Below are 15,325 nucleotides of genomic sequence, written 5' to 3'. Positions count from 1 at the left end.
TTCTCCTTTTTCCCAGTGAACTCTCTGTTTTTGTATCCATAGGCTCTCTCGGCAAACTGTATGTGTACCGATAGAACTCAAGGTTCTGGTGGCTGAGTCATCAGATTGTGGGTTCAAAATTCTATTGTCAAAGCACTTAGCGTCCTTGAGGAAGACACTTTGACTTATCATTAATTGCTTCTCTTAAATCATCACCCAGTGCCAGTAATGCCCTAGAGCGTGCTAGGGTTTCACACTAAACATTTGTACAAAGTACGCATAATGTAAACATTTGATGGCTGTTGTAATGCATGTATTCCTCAAGACTGAGTAATTACCTGTGACCTAGTGAACAGGGGAAATTCATAATAATGTCTGAGTACTCTCAGGCCTTCAGTGTACATGAAGGCAAATGATACCTAATTTAAAAGCGCTACATGAATAGGTGTAGATACGAACTTCAATTTCTTGTTTGATATTTTACAGAGTAGGCCCAATGTATTTGATTGTGTAACTGTCAGGCATGATACGTTACTTCACAGAGGCAACAAAGTCAATGCCTCCATACGTACCCCTAGTCATTGCCTTGGTGCCCTTGAAATGCTACAGCTTTTGTAATTACAATTTCCTGATATTGTAGGGTATCCTTTGCCAAGAAGAAAATGCCTCTGTGGTGCCCTTGCCCTTTCAAAAATGAAGGAGAAAGGCCTGAATTGTCTTCATGTTCATGTATGTAGTCTACATTAATGTAATCTGTTGTCTTCAGAACTCTAGCCTTAAACTTTTGTTTTAAAAGTCTCCCACAAACACAAAGTTTGATTTGTTATAATTAAATCTGTTTCATTGTATGCTACCAATGTCTACAAGTCTGTGTCTCATTTACTAACACACATGTAATTGGAATATAAAGACGCAGTACTTCAGACACTTTGTAAATAGACATTGTCTTAGATCATTTAATTTTCATGACCAATTTAGTTTTTCTGTCTCCAAAGGAATTGTACAGAGACATACAGGGAGAACTGTCAAGACGATATTTTTTCTTTGTATCAAAAAGATTGAAAATCATGGGCTTTTAAAACTAATTCAATTCCCTTGTATTAAATTTTGATTTGTACATTAAGTTAAAATTGTTATGCTCCAATACATACATTGTCCAGTAACCATTTAAAAGGCCTATCAGCCACAATTACAAATGGTTATTATGTACACATGAGACTACACAGTATGTAAGTTTGAATCAAGCACTTACCAGTATATTTTCCAAACATTTGTGTTTTGGATAGCTCTGTTTTAGCTTTCTGTGCAAAATTATTCCAGTACAACATGTATGCCTAACCAGTGTGCAGTTTTAAATGTCATTAGCGGAATTCCTTTACTATGCACCAGGAGTCAGGAAAATAATTTGTTTCTTGGTTTTAGCATGTAAAACATATTTATAAGCAGTTATGGTAATTCTGGCCATAAAATTTTACACGCTATAATAAAAAAAATTGTCTCACTAAAACGAAAATGATTTTCGTGACTTGTTTGACAAATTTCTCAAAAACTATACAGACCTAAACTATACTTACATTTAATATTGTAAGGAAAGCTTTTTGCCATCACTATCTTCAAACTGTAATGTAACTTTGTGGACATTGTGTTTTTTGTCCTACAAAAAGTACACAGTTGAAAGCACAAAAGTGTAATTTGAGTTTTTCACCTCAACTTGCACAATAAAATTGTCATTTGACACTGTACACAAGGTGTTGACACTTTGAAAGATGGACATAATTGAACTGCATTATGCATACACAGTAATGTTGTCAACTTGTTAAGCCACAGCAGATGTACCCAACAATGTACACACTACTCAGTGACAGCCTGCCTTGCTCTGCTCTGATGGTGCTGTGTACAGTGTATTGATTAATACTTTATTAATAGTTGTACACTGTATGTCACATACAAACAAAACAGATGTTACAATCCAACATAGTCAGTGTACATGTACACTGACTTTGACATATTTAAGAACAAAATTGTCCGGTGTTTCACATTTCTACATTGTACATTGTAGGCCTAGACAAGTACATTAAACATGTATGCTGTATGTAAGCTTTAATTATTCCATGCTGAATCAATAAAAAGTAAACATTTATGCACACATTAATTATGTATGTATCCAACAACAAAGTTATATTGTTTTTGAATGCACACATTATCATGTACAGTAGGCCTACAACAACAAATGCTTTCATGTTTTTGTGTGTTTCTTTGTGCGCAAGTCGTCACCAAAGACTAAAAGCTTCGTACAATGTATACGTACGTTTAGTTTAAAAGGGCTACATGTATACTGTTACTACGTATGTCAAGAAAACATTGAAGATTAACATTATTACTCAGGGGAGCTGTTAAATAATACAGATTTTGTTGGAATTTGTTGGCGTTGGATTTTGTTGGTGACATAGGCTCCAAGTGAATAATTTTCATCAGACTGAGCATTTATGTCGAATACTCAAGGGGTATACACAGGTCTACAATGTACTTTAAATATTTGTCAAGTGTCAAACTTCGTAATATCAATTGGAATGATACATAAATTAATCCAATGCATGCACAGGTCATCAATTTCATACGCATCATGTAAATGAACATCATGTCATACATGTAGGCCTAAGAAAATTGATTGTTTTTGCACAATGTCTGATCCTTGATTAAAACCAGCGCAGAGTAGACACCCACACTAAACATTGTCATGAATGTCTTGTAGTGCATCAATATGAGTATATTGCAGGTGTTGTTGTTGATGATGATACAGAGAGGGTGATGGAGTGAGTTGGGTGGGGGCGGCTGCTCCGGAGGGCACTCTTGAAGTTGAAGCAAGGCAGTGATTCGTGGGTGACACCTCCACCTGTCATACAGGATGGCCGTTTGATAAGACCAAAATACTATTTAATGTTTAGCGACCCCGCCTGATTTCTTTTGAGAGCCTCCTCATCTCTTCCTGTATCCCCTTTTTTATATAAAAAAAAGGAGCTACAAAGTATGTGTTTTTGCAATTTCACCCGAACAAAATAATTTTAAAATATAACCTCTAGAGCCATTTTTGTTCAAAGGCAGTGGACACTATTGGTAATTCTCAAAATATTTATTAGCATAAAACCTTTCTTGGTGACGAGTAATGGGGAGAGGTTGATGGTATAAAACATTGTGAGAAACGGCTCCCTCTGAAGTGCCAAAGTTTGCGAGAAAGAAGTAATTTTTTACGAATTTGATTTCGAGACCTCAGGTTTAGAACTTGACGTCTCGAAATCAACCATCTAAACGCACACAACTTCGTGTGACAATAGGTGTTTTTTCTTTCATTATTATCTCGCAAGTTCGATAACCGATTGAGCTCAAATTTTCACAGGTTTTTAAATTTTATGCATATGTTGAGATACACCAAGTGTGAAGGCTAGTCTTTGACAATTACCGATAGTGTCCACTGCCTTTAAATGATGTGTTATCATCATACAATTTAAATTTTTTATCTGACCACGCCAGGGCTCAAGATGGGACAATCCACAAGATGACAGGGCTTGTACATTATACAAATATTGACTGCTTCGAGTGCTATGGTTAAACTATGACTCCCGAGGTGATCCCCGAAGCGTTCTATTTTCCCGAGGCGAAGCCGAGGGAAAATAGAACGCTCCGGGGATCACCGAGGGAGTCATAGTTTTTAACCATTGCACGAGTAAAAGCAGTCAATATGTGTTTTATAACACCCCAAACATTTCTAAATACTGTACTATTATTATTAAGTTACAGACCTGAATGCTACAATCCACGGACGACGCGAATACAGATTGCAAACACTTTTACTTACTGTGCTGCATGTAGTGTCGTGCAATCCGAAATGGTTACAGACTATTAATTTATCATCCTCGTACACGCAACGGACGTCTGGGTACTGCGCGCCGTGTGCTAGTCTTCGGACTAGCGCATGGCAAACCGACGCACTATCACACGGCCGTCGTCTAGCAAAACTAAGACATGTCACGTGACGCGCTCTAAACCAATGAGCAGGCAGAATACTTGCAAGGGGTGTTATAATACTAAATATACTTGAGTTTTACTGTCGGCCAGATAGTTTTTACGTGACCAGAATAAAAGCAAGAAATATTTCTGTGTGATCAGTCTATGAAGAGTGTAAAAGTGAGCTAGGGACAAAATAATTGAGAGCCGAATTGGGAGCATTTATTATAATTATTTTTAAGGCATGCTCAGTGCATGATTTTTAAATTCAATGAAACAACTTTTTTCAATTTCATGCAAATGTGTACCCCTTTCAATTGGTTTTTAAACTACTCTCTTTATACAAATGTGTACATGTAGGCCTACAGGCTACACAGTACAATACCCATACCATACACTACAGCATGTGTGTCACTGAGAATGCACTGAAAATAAGGGAATTTCCGGCAACTTCCAATTAAATGCACCCCTCTCTTTAAACTAAACAGAGCTTTGTGTTGTGTTTTTGTTGCCTGCAGGTGATGCTGATAGGTGACTCTGGAGTCGGCAAGACGTGTTTACTGGTGCGGTTCAAAGATGGTGCCTTCCTGTCAGGGAGCTTCATATCAACAGTGGGAATTGATTTTAGGGTGAGGATTGTCATCTCTAGTTGCTGATATTGCCCACTTGTTTTTGGAATGAATTGAAGTGTCCGATATTATGTTGAGTTTATAACTTGATAATTTATAATCCGGAATTGCAAAGTGACAGTGTATACATGTGCAAACGGTACACAGGCCTGATAATTCATGTAGGAAACTGTCAAAGCAGCTAACACCTTTCCCATGAAATTATGGAACCTTTCAAAGGACACCAAGAGCATCTGTAGCCTACCCATGAAATATGCTAATTTACAATCACTCATCAAACAGGCATGGGGTTAAATTAGCCTTTCTCATGAATATGCTAACATTCACGCATGCGTACAGGCTGAATAGAGGCAATTAGCCTTTCCCTTGCCTACATATAATGTACATTTCAGGCATGCATACAGAAACTATAATGGTTGGTAAAACGCGATCAGCCTCAAAATTAACATGGTAAAGAGCCTGGTTCATCCTTCCTGGGAATGCGCATTTCGCAATTCTCAAATTCGCAACAAACTATTTGGAAGAGTTGAGCTTTGAGGTGCAACTCTTGCAAAACATCCGCAGCGAAAACAGAGTAATGACGCCAAATTTACTTCGAAGCCTTTGATTCTCAAATTCGCAACAAATTATTTGGAAGAGTTGAGCTTTGAGGTGCAACTCTTGCAAAACATCCGCAGCGAAAACAGAGTAATGACGCCAAATTTACTTCAAAGCCTTTGATTCTCAAATTCGCAACAAACTATTTGGAAGAGTTGAGCTTTGAGGTGCAACTCTTGCAAAACATCCGCAGCGAAAACAGAGTTATGACGCCAAATTAACTTCAAAGCCTTCGCAGGAAGTATGAAGCGGGGTTACTTGTAAGTCGACCATTTGTAAGGCACCATTATGCATCCATCCTTCATTATCATAATGGATTTAAACTAATATTAGTAAATGTGTACACAAGTCTGACAATAACATGGGTTGTACAACCTCTGCCTTGGGATACAATATCTTGGCCAAAAGGTTACATCAAAGAAGCCTCTTACTCAGAGCTCAAAATGTACACTGGACTGCAGGCGCTACAGATGTACACGTCCAAACATGTGCAAAATATGTACTTCATGTGTTACAAGGTGTAAGGCAAAAGCCCAATGTACGTACATGAATGTGTACATATTGTACAGTACGTTCATGTATGTATACATGTGAAGCGACTTAACACTACGTGGGCATATATTTTTTTTTTAATGTACTTTTTTTTAATGCACTTTCTTAATTTGGAATCAGAATTGTTTTTCCAGTGTGCAGTTCTTAATGCAGCGTGTTTGTGTTTTTGTTAGATAACATGTTAACACTCTGTTCTCCCTCTCTAAAATAAACCCACACAAATCAAAACCGCGCACGTACATGTAATTGGCAAATTAATTTTTCAGAGGCGTAATTCCCTGAGCAAACACTGGTCTGACGCATTAGGGCCACTGTGCTCCACACACTCCTATGGGTGAATGCTACTTGGGATGTTATGTGGTCTGTTGATTTAACGATGTGCACCATCGCAAAAACAGGAAGGCGTCTAAGATGCCTCTAGAGTTTCATTGATATTTCCGTTGCATCTGAGGAAATTCGGCCGTCGAAGATAAATATCTCGCTGGTATAAAACGGTAGATTTGTTGTATTTGAACATTTTTTTAAGGGGAATGTGCACAATGGACTTGGGTTCATTGTACAGTTGGGATGCCCAGTGCAAGTATCAAGCACTTCTTTAGAAATTGTAAATTGACGGTAAAAGTGAAGACAATCAAAGCATCAGTCTTGATATTACATTTTGTATTAAAATGTGAGTGGATTTCATTAACATGTTATGCTGAGAGAAACTAGCTTGAATTACCTTAGGACCCAAATGTACTGGTATTTTTAAGCCAAAAATGTTTTTTTTTTTTCAGGATTGGAAAGATGTAAAACATAATGTTTAAAAGTTTAGTCGGAAAGCCTTTAAAGGCAGTGGACACTATTGGTAATTGTCAAAGACTAGCCTTCACAGTTGGTGTATCTGAACATGTGCATAAAATAACAAACCTGTGAAAATTTGAGCTCAATCGGTCATCGAACTTGCGAGATAATAATGAAGGAAAAAAAAAACACCCTTGTCACACGAAGTTGTGTGCGTTTAGATGGTTGATTTTGAGACCTCAAGTTCTAAATCTGAGGTCTCGAAATCAAATTCGTGGAAAATTACTTCTTTCTCAAAAACTATGGCACTTCAGAGGGAGCCGTTTCTCACGATGTTTTATACCATCAACCTCTCCCCATTACTCTTCACCAAGAAAGGTTTTTTGCTAATAATTATTTTGAGTAACTACCAATAGTGTCCATTGCCTTTAAGTGATTATGAAATTCTTACAAGAACAATGTTTTTCTGTGAAATATTTCTCTGGAACTTAGTGATAAATATGAAAACCTAATAAAAACACAGCTGATTTCTGTTTTTTTTTCCTGACAAAAATCAAGGACAATGTGTACGTATGTGTGTGCACATTGCTGAACGCGTGTGCATTTTTTCTTGACTCACACAACGGGTTACATGTAAGCCCAAATTTTCACAGTTTTGTTTTTTCATGTATTGGCTGAACACACAAAGCATGAACACAGTTGGGCGAATATCTTTTCAGCTACTACCAATCTTGTTTTTACTTCAGTACCGTTAAATTTCTTTTCGTAGCTGACATAATTAGTGTATGATGTGCAAATAATCCAGTTTTGATTTTTGAAGGAACTGTCTGGTATTAGCATGGAGTATCTTACATATTTTTAGCCAAAAAATTGCTTTTAAAAAGCAAAGCAATGTTTTAGATTTTAGTAATTAATTTGTTCAATACATTTTACAATTTTACTGGTAAATTTCATCATTCAATATTTGTTTTCTTCCTTCTTCTTTCTTCATTACAGAATAAGGTTGTGGACATTGATGGATCTAAAGTGAAGTTACAGGTATGGTTGACATAGTGTACTCCCAATTCTGTTTTTTTGTAATACAACCAATAGGCCTACCTCACAGATACTGTGAATTCATAATTAGTTTGTAATCAACTGTTTATACAGTTGGTGTGTTTTTATCTTACTGTAAGCTTCAATTCGTTATCATTATGGTTTTGTGCTGCAGTGCGATAAATACAAATGATTAATTTAAAGTCTGGGTTTTTAATGTACTTCACGCGAAAGTGAATGCAAAGCTAAATTATGCAACTCAAGCAATCATGTGTGTGCTGTTTTATAAAATGTGGCGCAGAGAAATTCGCTTCCGAGTTGGTGTGAAGATCTGAACTGGGCTGTGGGATTGAGTTTGTCCTTGGAGATTTTGTGGATGGTTTGATAGATTATGACATAATGACAGACCTAGAATCAAGACAAAATTTCTTTTTGAAATCATAAAAGGGCACCATAGAAAGCAGAAGAGCAGAGGATTTATTGTGAAAATGTCATTTGTCAAAAAAAGCCATCTAAAAACTTACCTTTTTGAGAATTTTTTTAAAACTGGGTCAATGTTTGATTACTAGCTGGTTCTGTGGTATTTAGTGTTTTACGTCTTGCTTTTGGTGGATTTTAAAAATGGTGTTGAATCTATTGCTTTTTTTTCCCTTTCAAATTTGTTATTATTGGGTTGTTTACTGTGTCATTTTTTTTTAGTTCATCGTAATAATTTTTATTGTAACACGCTTTTGATATTTTTTTAGTATAGAAAATGCTCTGTAAAAATATCATTATTATTAAACTAAAATGTAGACAAGACCAGGGACCAATTTCGCATTACATTGCGTGTGTATATCTAGCAGGGAATCCACAATATTAGGCATTCTACAGCCTTCATGGCCTTGACAGCTCAGTGCATAAGTTCGGTGCTTGCCCCCTAAGCAAAGAATAGTGATGGCAAGCAGAGCCTTGAAATTGGCGCCGCACATATTCAAATCCCATCACATCAATGTTGCACATTGAGCAGATCATTTGTGCATGAGGAGATGTGGGACCAGTTTCATAGAGCTGCTTAGCGGCCGATTTTGTGCTTACTGTGCGATTTCTATTTCATAGCGCTGCTAACCGTAAGCATATAAAAAGGCAAGCTGACCTTCCAGTGCAGTAAGCCCGAAAATTGGCTTACTGTTAAGCAGCCCTATGAAATCGGGGCCTAGACAAAAGAAAGAGCGTTCGTGACTAGATTTCATTCTTAATCGCCACCGGGGAGGGCTTCCATTTTTATGGAAACTGGGTCATCCCTGAAAATCAATATCTCTTTTTGCTGTGACAAGCATCATTTATGGTGGGACTAATATCCGGGAAGACGTTATATACGACGCCCGGATAGAAATGTCAATGGTTAGTAATAAATCTGAGAGATATTTCTGCCAGGGCTGGTTTTCAATTTAAGGAATTTTATGAGTGGGTTTTGGAGGTTGCCGTGTACTGTACATTTTATGAGGGAGAAGGGAGGTAGAATGTAAACCATACAATTACAACACAACCTTACAATTTCAGTTCCTGAACGGAGATCTGAATAAGTATCGTTTAAGATCAGAATGTTCTGCACCGTTTTTTTAATTGCGCACCTCCAGAGTTTCTTTGCAACAACCAACATTCTTGAATGCACATTGTATATAATGTACATCAAACAAATTCAAGTAAAATGCGCAGTTTCACATTTTATTTAGATCTAGGTCCCAATTTTCGATGGTGCTGCTAAATTTTTAATAAAAAAAAAGAAAATTGCTTTCGCCAACAATAATTGTATTATTTTTACATGGAGCTTGTGCTTTGATGTATTGCACAAGTGCAAGCATTCCTCACTTTGTAAGTAAGTGCAGATATTTTGAACTACGACATAATGTAAGCCTATTAAAAGCGAAAAGCTATCATAAGCACAAAATGCCACGGTTTGTAAACATCTGCACACATATTGGGTGTTGAAAATAATGTAATCCGAAAAATTATGAGGAATTAAAAACATGTGAATGTAGCTTGGATACTGTGCACTTTACTGTACAGTGCACAATTGTTCATATATGTGCTGTACGTACTTCACACTCTTATGTACATGGTATGTGTCAGAAGATGAACTACTCAATACATTGTTTTTTTTACACATTACAATATTCCACGGTACTCCAGTTGTGCAAACAGGCATGTCTGAAGTGCGTAAAGCATTCATCAATACTCCTTACTACCTACATGTAAGCACCACTGATAATCACATGCATGGTTTTACACCTAATAGTCCCTTAAGCCTATCACGTTTTCCAAAATAAATTTCATCAACGAGCCAAGATTGAATTAAGGAGAACCTGTACTGTTTTAGAGCCACTGTACACTGCATAATGAGGTTACAGATCGGATTGAAAGTAGAAACCATTTGGACTCAAACTACATAATTGGGTTGCTCGTTAAATACAGTACTACTAGAGTATTAGTTATCACACCATGCTCGTAGAATATGGAGAAATATCTAGCACTTCTGCGTCCCTTAATCAACAAGGCCGATATGGGATGCAGCTGTGCTATTTTGTCCATATTCCATTTAGCGTGCATGTGATGATAAATTTGTCAATAACCAAGCAAATTTGACGCCCACAATATTCCATGAGCGCTCATGTGATAATGAACTTGTATTAAAGGAACATAACAGAATTGGTTTTAAGTAGGATTTGAAGCATGGTGGAGATAAGATATAGAAGAGTTTGCGGTAACACCATGTAATAACAATCTCTAAATGAGTTGGGGTTGTTCTGAAAAGAACCGTTGGGTTAACTCGACGTTTCGATCAGTATGCTCTGATCGTCTCCTGGAGAATTGGTTTTTGCTAACAAAACAGTCGCTGGCAGTGTAAGCACTTTATGTAATCCACCATATGGGCAATTCCACGGTCAGTCGCATTACACTTTTCAGTGTCATTTCTCGATTTCTTGATTTTTTGGTGTCATGTCCATGTTTGCTTGGAATTGCCCATGTACATAAACTGACAAACCTGTAGAAGTTTGAGATCGATCGGCCATCTTGGTCACAAGAGAACAGTAAAAAACCTATTGCACATTTTGCATTGCATCGATGCCAAAATAAAAATGAATAAAACCCTCACTGAGTGATAAATTCCAAACGAATATGACATTTCAGACAGAAATATTTCAAGGGATACTTTCAACTATCATCATCCTTAGACCATGTAAGTTTTATGTTAATCTGTGATCTTCACGATTGTTGTTTCTTACCAATTCTGTAACGTTCCGTTAAGCTGAAAACATTAAAACAGCCCAATTTGTGGAGTAAGAGTGCTCAGCGTAATAAGCAGGGTGTGATATGGATCGTGCAATATGGTTTAATATCGCAGTGTCACTGCCATGCATCAATAGATCCCAATCAAGGATTCAAGGTCAAATTATCGGTATGGTAAAGCCTTTTTTGATAAAAGATTACGACATCACAGGTATTCAAAATTTGAGGGAATTGCCATTTTCTCAATTTTTTAGTTTGAATCATTCCTTTGTTAAACGCTTTGTACTTCCTTTTGATAAAAGATTTTATTACTTTAAAAACAAATACAGGGCATGAATATTGCCTTGATTGCTGTACAAAATTATCCCCAATCGCAAGATGCATGTTTGTAGCTCTGCATACAAATAACATAAACTGTCCACGCTTCACACATTTTTGACAAATTGCTCAATGTTGCAATGTATGACTTTCCCTTTAAGTGGAAGGAACATTAAATTAGCTGTGGGTGTCTGTTGAATGGAACCTACAGTATGCATTGCATGTATTGCTATGCAGTGATCGTGCCGAGTGGCATTATACATGATTGATCAGGTAACAGGGCTGGATCTCACGAGCCAACTCATAATTTACAAGGAACCAAAATGAATAATTTCATCAGTGGAGAACTGATCATACTCAAGGCCTAGCAAGGCCTGGAATTTCATCTTTGAGAGGGGCAAGGCCATTTTCCCTTTTTTAAAGGGTAATTCCTTTAGGAAATCTTCAAGTTTATGTATAAGAAACTTTTGAAGGGGCACCATGGCCAAGACCAGGGCAACAGAGGTTACGGCCTTGATGTAATTCATAGGACAAGAAATTGGATATGAATATTATATTATTCAAATTAATATGGACTTAGTTATTATATATAGCGCATTTTATAATAACCTGGTATCAATGCGCTGTACAATTAGTGCCCTGGGCATTGGGCCAATAACATTCCAGTAACTTGTGGAACAATCTTGTGGAGTATGCAGACCCGGGCTGCCGTGGTGCCCAAAAGGCTTTTGCAAACACAATATCAAACTCTACCCTCGTCAGGAACCCATTTATATCACTGGGTGAGGGTGAAGAGAAGAATATGAAAGTGTCTTGCTCAAGGACACTTACTAAATGTAAGTGTCATGGCTAGGATTCTTACCCACACTCTGATGACATACACGTAACTATTGTATCTGAACTTTAGTTTAATACTCTGATTACCTCTTTTACCAATATTCACACCCTCTGGTACAAGGGTAAATAATTCGCACCCCACTTCAATGGTGGTTCTCTATTTTGTAAAAAATTACGTTTCAGAATAAAGACCCCCCTCAAAATTAGATTCAGATTAATGTCCTTAGCCTCATGTACTAAGCATCATTCTTCCCTTAAAGATGCTATGTCAGGTTTTTGGTCGATTTGACCCCAAAATTTTGATTTAAAATTCAATAGGTACTTTGATGGGGGTCGAGAAAGTTACAAGCTTTCATTTGAGCAATTGCTCGAAAAAGTCCGCCAATTATTGTAGCAGTGAAATAAAGTGCTCAAAATTAGTTTTTGTCAGGATCTTGACAATACATGTATATCAAGTGACCAATTCTTATGTGTTTTAGAAACGTTTTAAATTGTTATCATGGTTCCTGACCATTAAAAGTAAAAGTTAAACTTTTTTCGTTAGAGCGGGTGATAATCTTTGAAATACCATTACTCAAAAAAATCTATTTTTTAATGTTTGGGGCCAAAAATCTGACATAGCATCTTTAACACTAACAGTGGTACCCTGGCCAAATGCCAGTTGAAAACGCATGAGAACATCAGCCACAATTCACTGCAAGTGGTCTGGCTGGCTCGTTCTGCTAAAAAGCATCCCTGTATGTGAAACCAAACAGGTGACACAGCTGGCAGACTGTTGAAATGATTTATAAGCTAACTGGGTCCTGCTGTCTAGTCATGGGAAAGGTTAAGGGCAAATCCAGATACTCTGCATCTTATACACCACTATAGACGATGTGACCTCTGACGTCACACAAAAACCATAACATGATTCGCGCGCATACCGCCGGGCAAAACCTTTGTGTTTTGGCAGCCAGCTAAAAAGTGTACGCAATCTTACTGTGACTACGCAACTCAGTGCCCGGCGAAACATGACGTAGAGAGTGTTTTGTCAACAGAGGGCGGTTTGAATGTAAACATAGGTCACATCGTCTATACTAGTTGCACTAAAGTAGGCTGCATGAAACACTCATAACTTTTAGCGCTGTCAGTGTCATACTCTGAAAAGTTCCAAATGTTTTGTTATTTTATATATAACCAAACCGCCTTCAAATTTAAATTTAAGATACACCGTAACCAATTTTGCAAAATATGTTTATTATTCTTTAGTCTTTGATTTGTCGTAAAGTTTTCAAGACACTGCCAGACCAAGAATGTCACTACTCACATTAGACTTATCTTAATCCTCTTGCCATTTTCAACATGTGTTGTACATGTACGTATTCACAACGTGAGTTTCCTATACTCTTTACACTTAGCCAAAAATTGCGTGTGCATTTCCTTATTGGTTGCAGGCACTTCGTTGGCTGGAAAATCCTCACCAAATATTGTACACTGCAGCTAACAGAATCTTACTGGGCATAAATTGCTGTAAATTGATTTAAAATCGATTAATATTTTTGTTCGTGGGTAAAACATGTCAAAAGGGTTTCTAAAATAAATGAAAGGTGTCAATCATGGGTTTGACATGAGCCAGGTGTTTTATGCAGCTGGCCAGCCTTGCCATGAAATCTCAATAAACAATTTTGATTGAAAAAAAACCCCCACAAAAATGCAAGATCTGCTGATAGTGTCCTGTCATATCATTTTCTATGCACAAACTGTTTACCTGTGTCAGTGTACTAGACTGTATTTGAAATGTTATTATAATGGGCCATATTTTTGACCGCGTGAGGGCGCTCTCAATCACTTCTGGGGGTATATTCATTCATACTAAGACTGGAACACATTAACAACACAGACATCTAATCCATCATGAACAATAAGACATTTAAAGGAGCCGATACAACCCACCTTTAAAGCAACTTAAAACTACAGCGCATCAAAAGTGACAAAATGCCTATTGAAACTGTGCACGACAAATAATACCCCGGAAGTGATAAACATACTCTTGAGCGCGCCCTCATGTGGCCAAAAATACAGTGCATTCAACCTTTCCAGGTTTGATTGTTTATTTGGTTTTAAATGGTCCGATGCTCAGGGCCTAGATCCCTACTATCCTTTCCTTGTTTTTCCACGAATGATGGTTATTTAGGTACCCATGCATTGCAGTTGTGTACATGTCCGCATTGTCTTATTTTATAGAATTCTCAAAAAAGACCCAAGTTTTTCCTTTCCATTTACCCATCTGCATAATCAATGAGCATACAGGAGGTTTGGTCCATGTACTGCCCTGTATTCGCCCCCATTGAGTCGGGTTGTTGTTGGTGTGCTTATTGAAGTGTATTGATTCAGGATTCTTGAAGGGTCTGGCGTTGCATTTCCCAGATTGGAACGAGATGGATCAGAACCTAATTGAGGGTTGTGATGTCACGGCTCATCCTGGACATTGACTTTCAGCCAGGTTTTTGTTTGTGTGGATACTGGAGAGCCTGGTTTGTCTCAATGACACGATGTGTTCAACTCTTTGCGCATTTATATCAAGGAATGATGCTACATGTACATGTACTCAACTCTTTTATTAGAATATAGGCATGTGAACTTTCCTCTTTCAACCTGATTTCTTCTTTTGGGGTTTTGATTCCTCTTTTTGTTTTCACTTTCTGTCTTCACTTTCTGTGTACAAAAGTAGAGTAATATTATTTTTTGCTCTTTTTTTCTTGCCCGGTTTTCTCTTAAATCCATTGGACACTTTCTGAACATGTACTGCCTGTAATCGCCCCCATTGAGTTGGGTTGTTGTTGGTGTGCTTATTGAAGTGTATTGATTCAGGATTCTTGAAAGGTCTGGCGTTGCATTTCCCAGATTGGAACGAGATGGATCAGAACCTAATTGAGGGTTGTGGCGTCACGGCTCATCCTGGACATTGACTTTCAGCCAGGTTTTTGTTTGTGTGGATACTGGAGAGCCTGGTTTGTCTCAATGACACGATGTGTTCAACTCTTTGCGCATTTATATCAAGGAATGATGCTACATGTACATGTACTCAACTCTTTTATTAGAATATAGGCATGTGAACTTTCCTCTTTCAACCTGATTTCTTCTTTTGGGGTTTTGATTCCTCTTTTTGTTTTCACTTTCTGTCTTCACTTTCTGTGTACAAAAGTAGAGTAATATTATTTTTTGCTCTTTTTTTCTTGCCCGGTTTTCTCTTAAATCCATTGGACACTTTCTGAACATGTACTGCCTGTAATCGCCCCATTGAGTTGGGTTGTTGTTGGTGTGCTTATTGAAGTGTATTGATT

At 37.5% G+C, this 15,325-nt stretch overlaps 1 protein-coding gene across 1 annotated transcript in view; it reads left to right on the top strand.

The window, feature by feature from the left end:
- Positions 1 to 15,325, top strand: part of LOC139943916 (ras-related protein Rab-26-like) — a 54,063-nt gene that overhangs the window by 2,258 nt on the left and 36,480 nt on the right. Inside the window, exons 2-3 of the mRNA XM_071940807.1 lie at positions 4,500 to 4,610; positions 7,539 to 7,580. Of these exons, the coding sequence (XP_071796908.1) occupies positions 4,500 to 4,610; positions 7,539 to 7,580 (153 nt within the window). The remainder of the gene's footprint in view (positions 1 to 4,499; positions 4,611 to 7,538; positions 7,581 to 15,325) is intronic.

This window comes from Asterias amurensis, chromosome 11 (genome assembly GCF_032118995.1).
Source record: "Asterias amurensis chromosome 11, ASM3211899v1".
Classification (NCBI taxonomy): Eukaryota; Metazoa; Echinodermata; class Asteroidea; order Forcipulatida; family Asteriidae; genus Asterias; species Asterias amurensis.
This window is presented reverse-complemented; position numbering and strand designations above follow the sequence as displayed.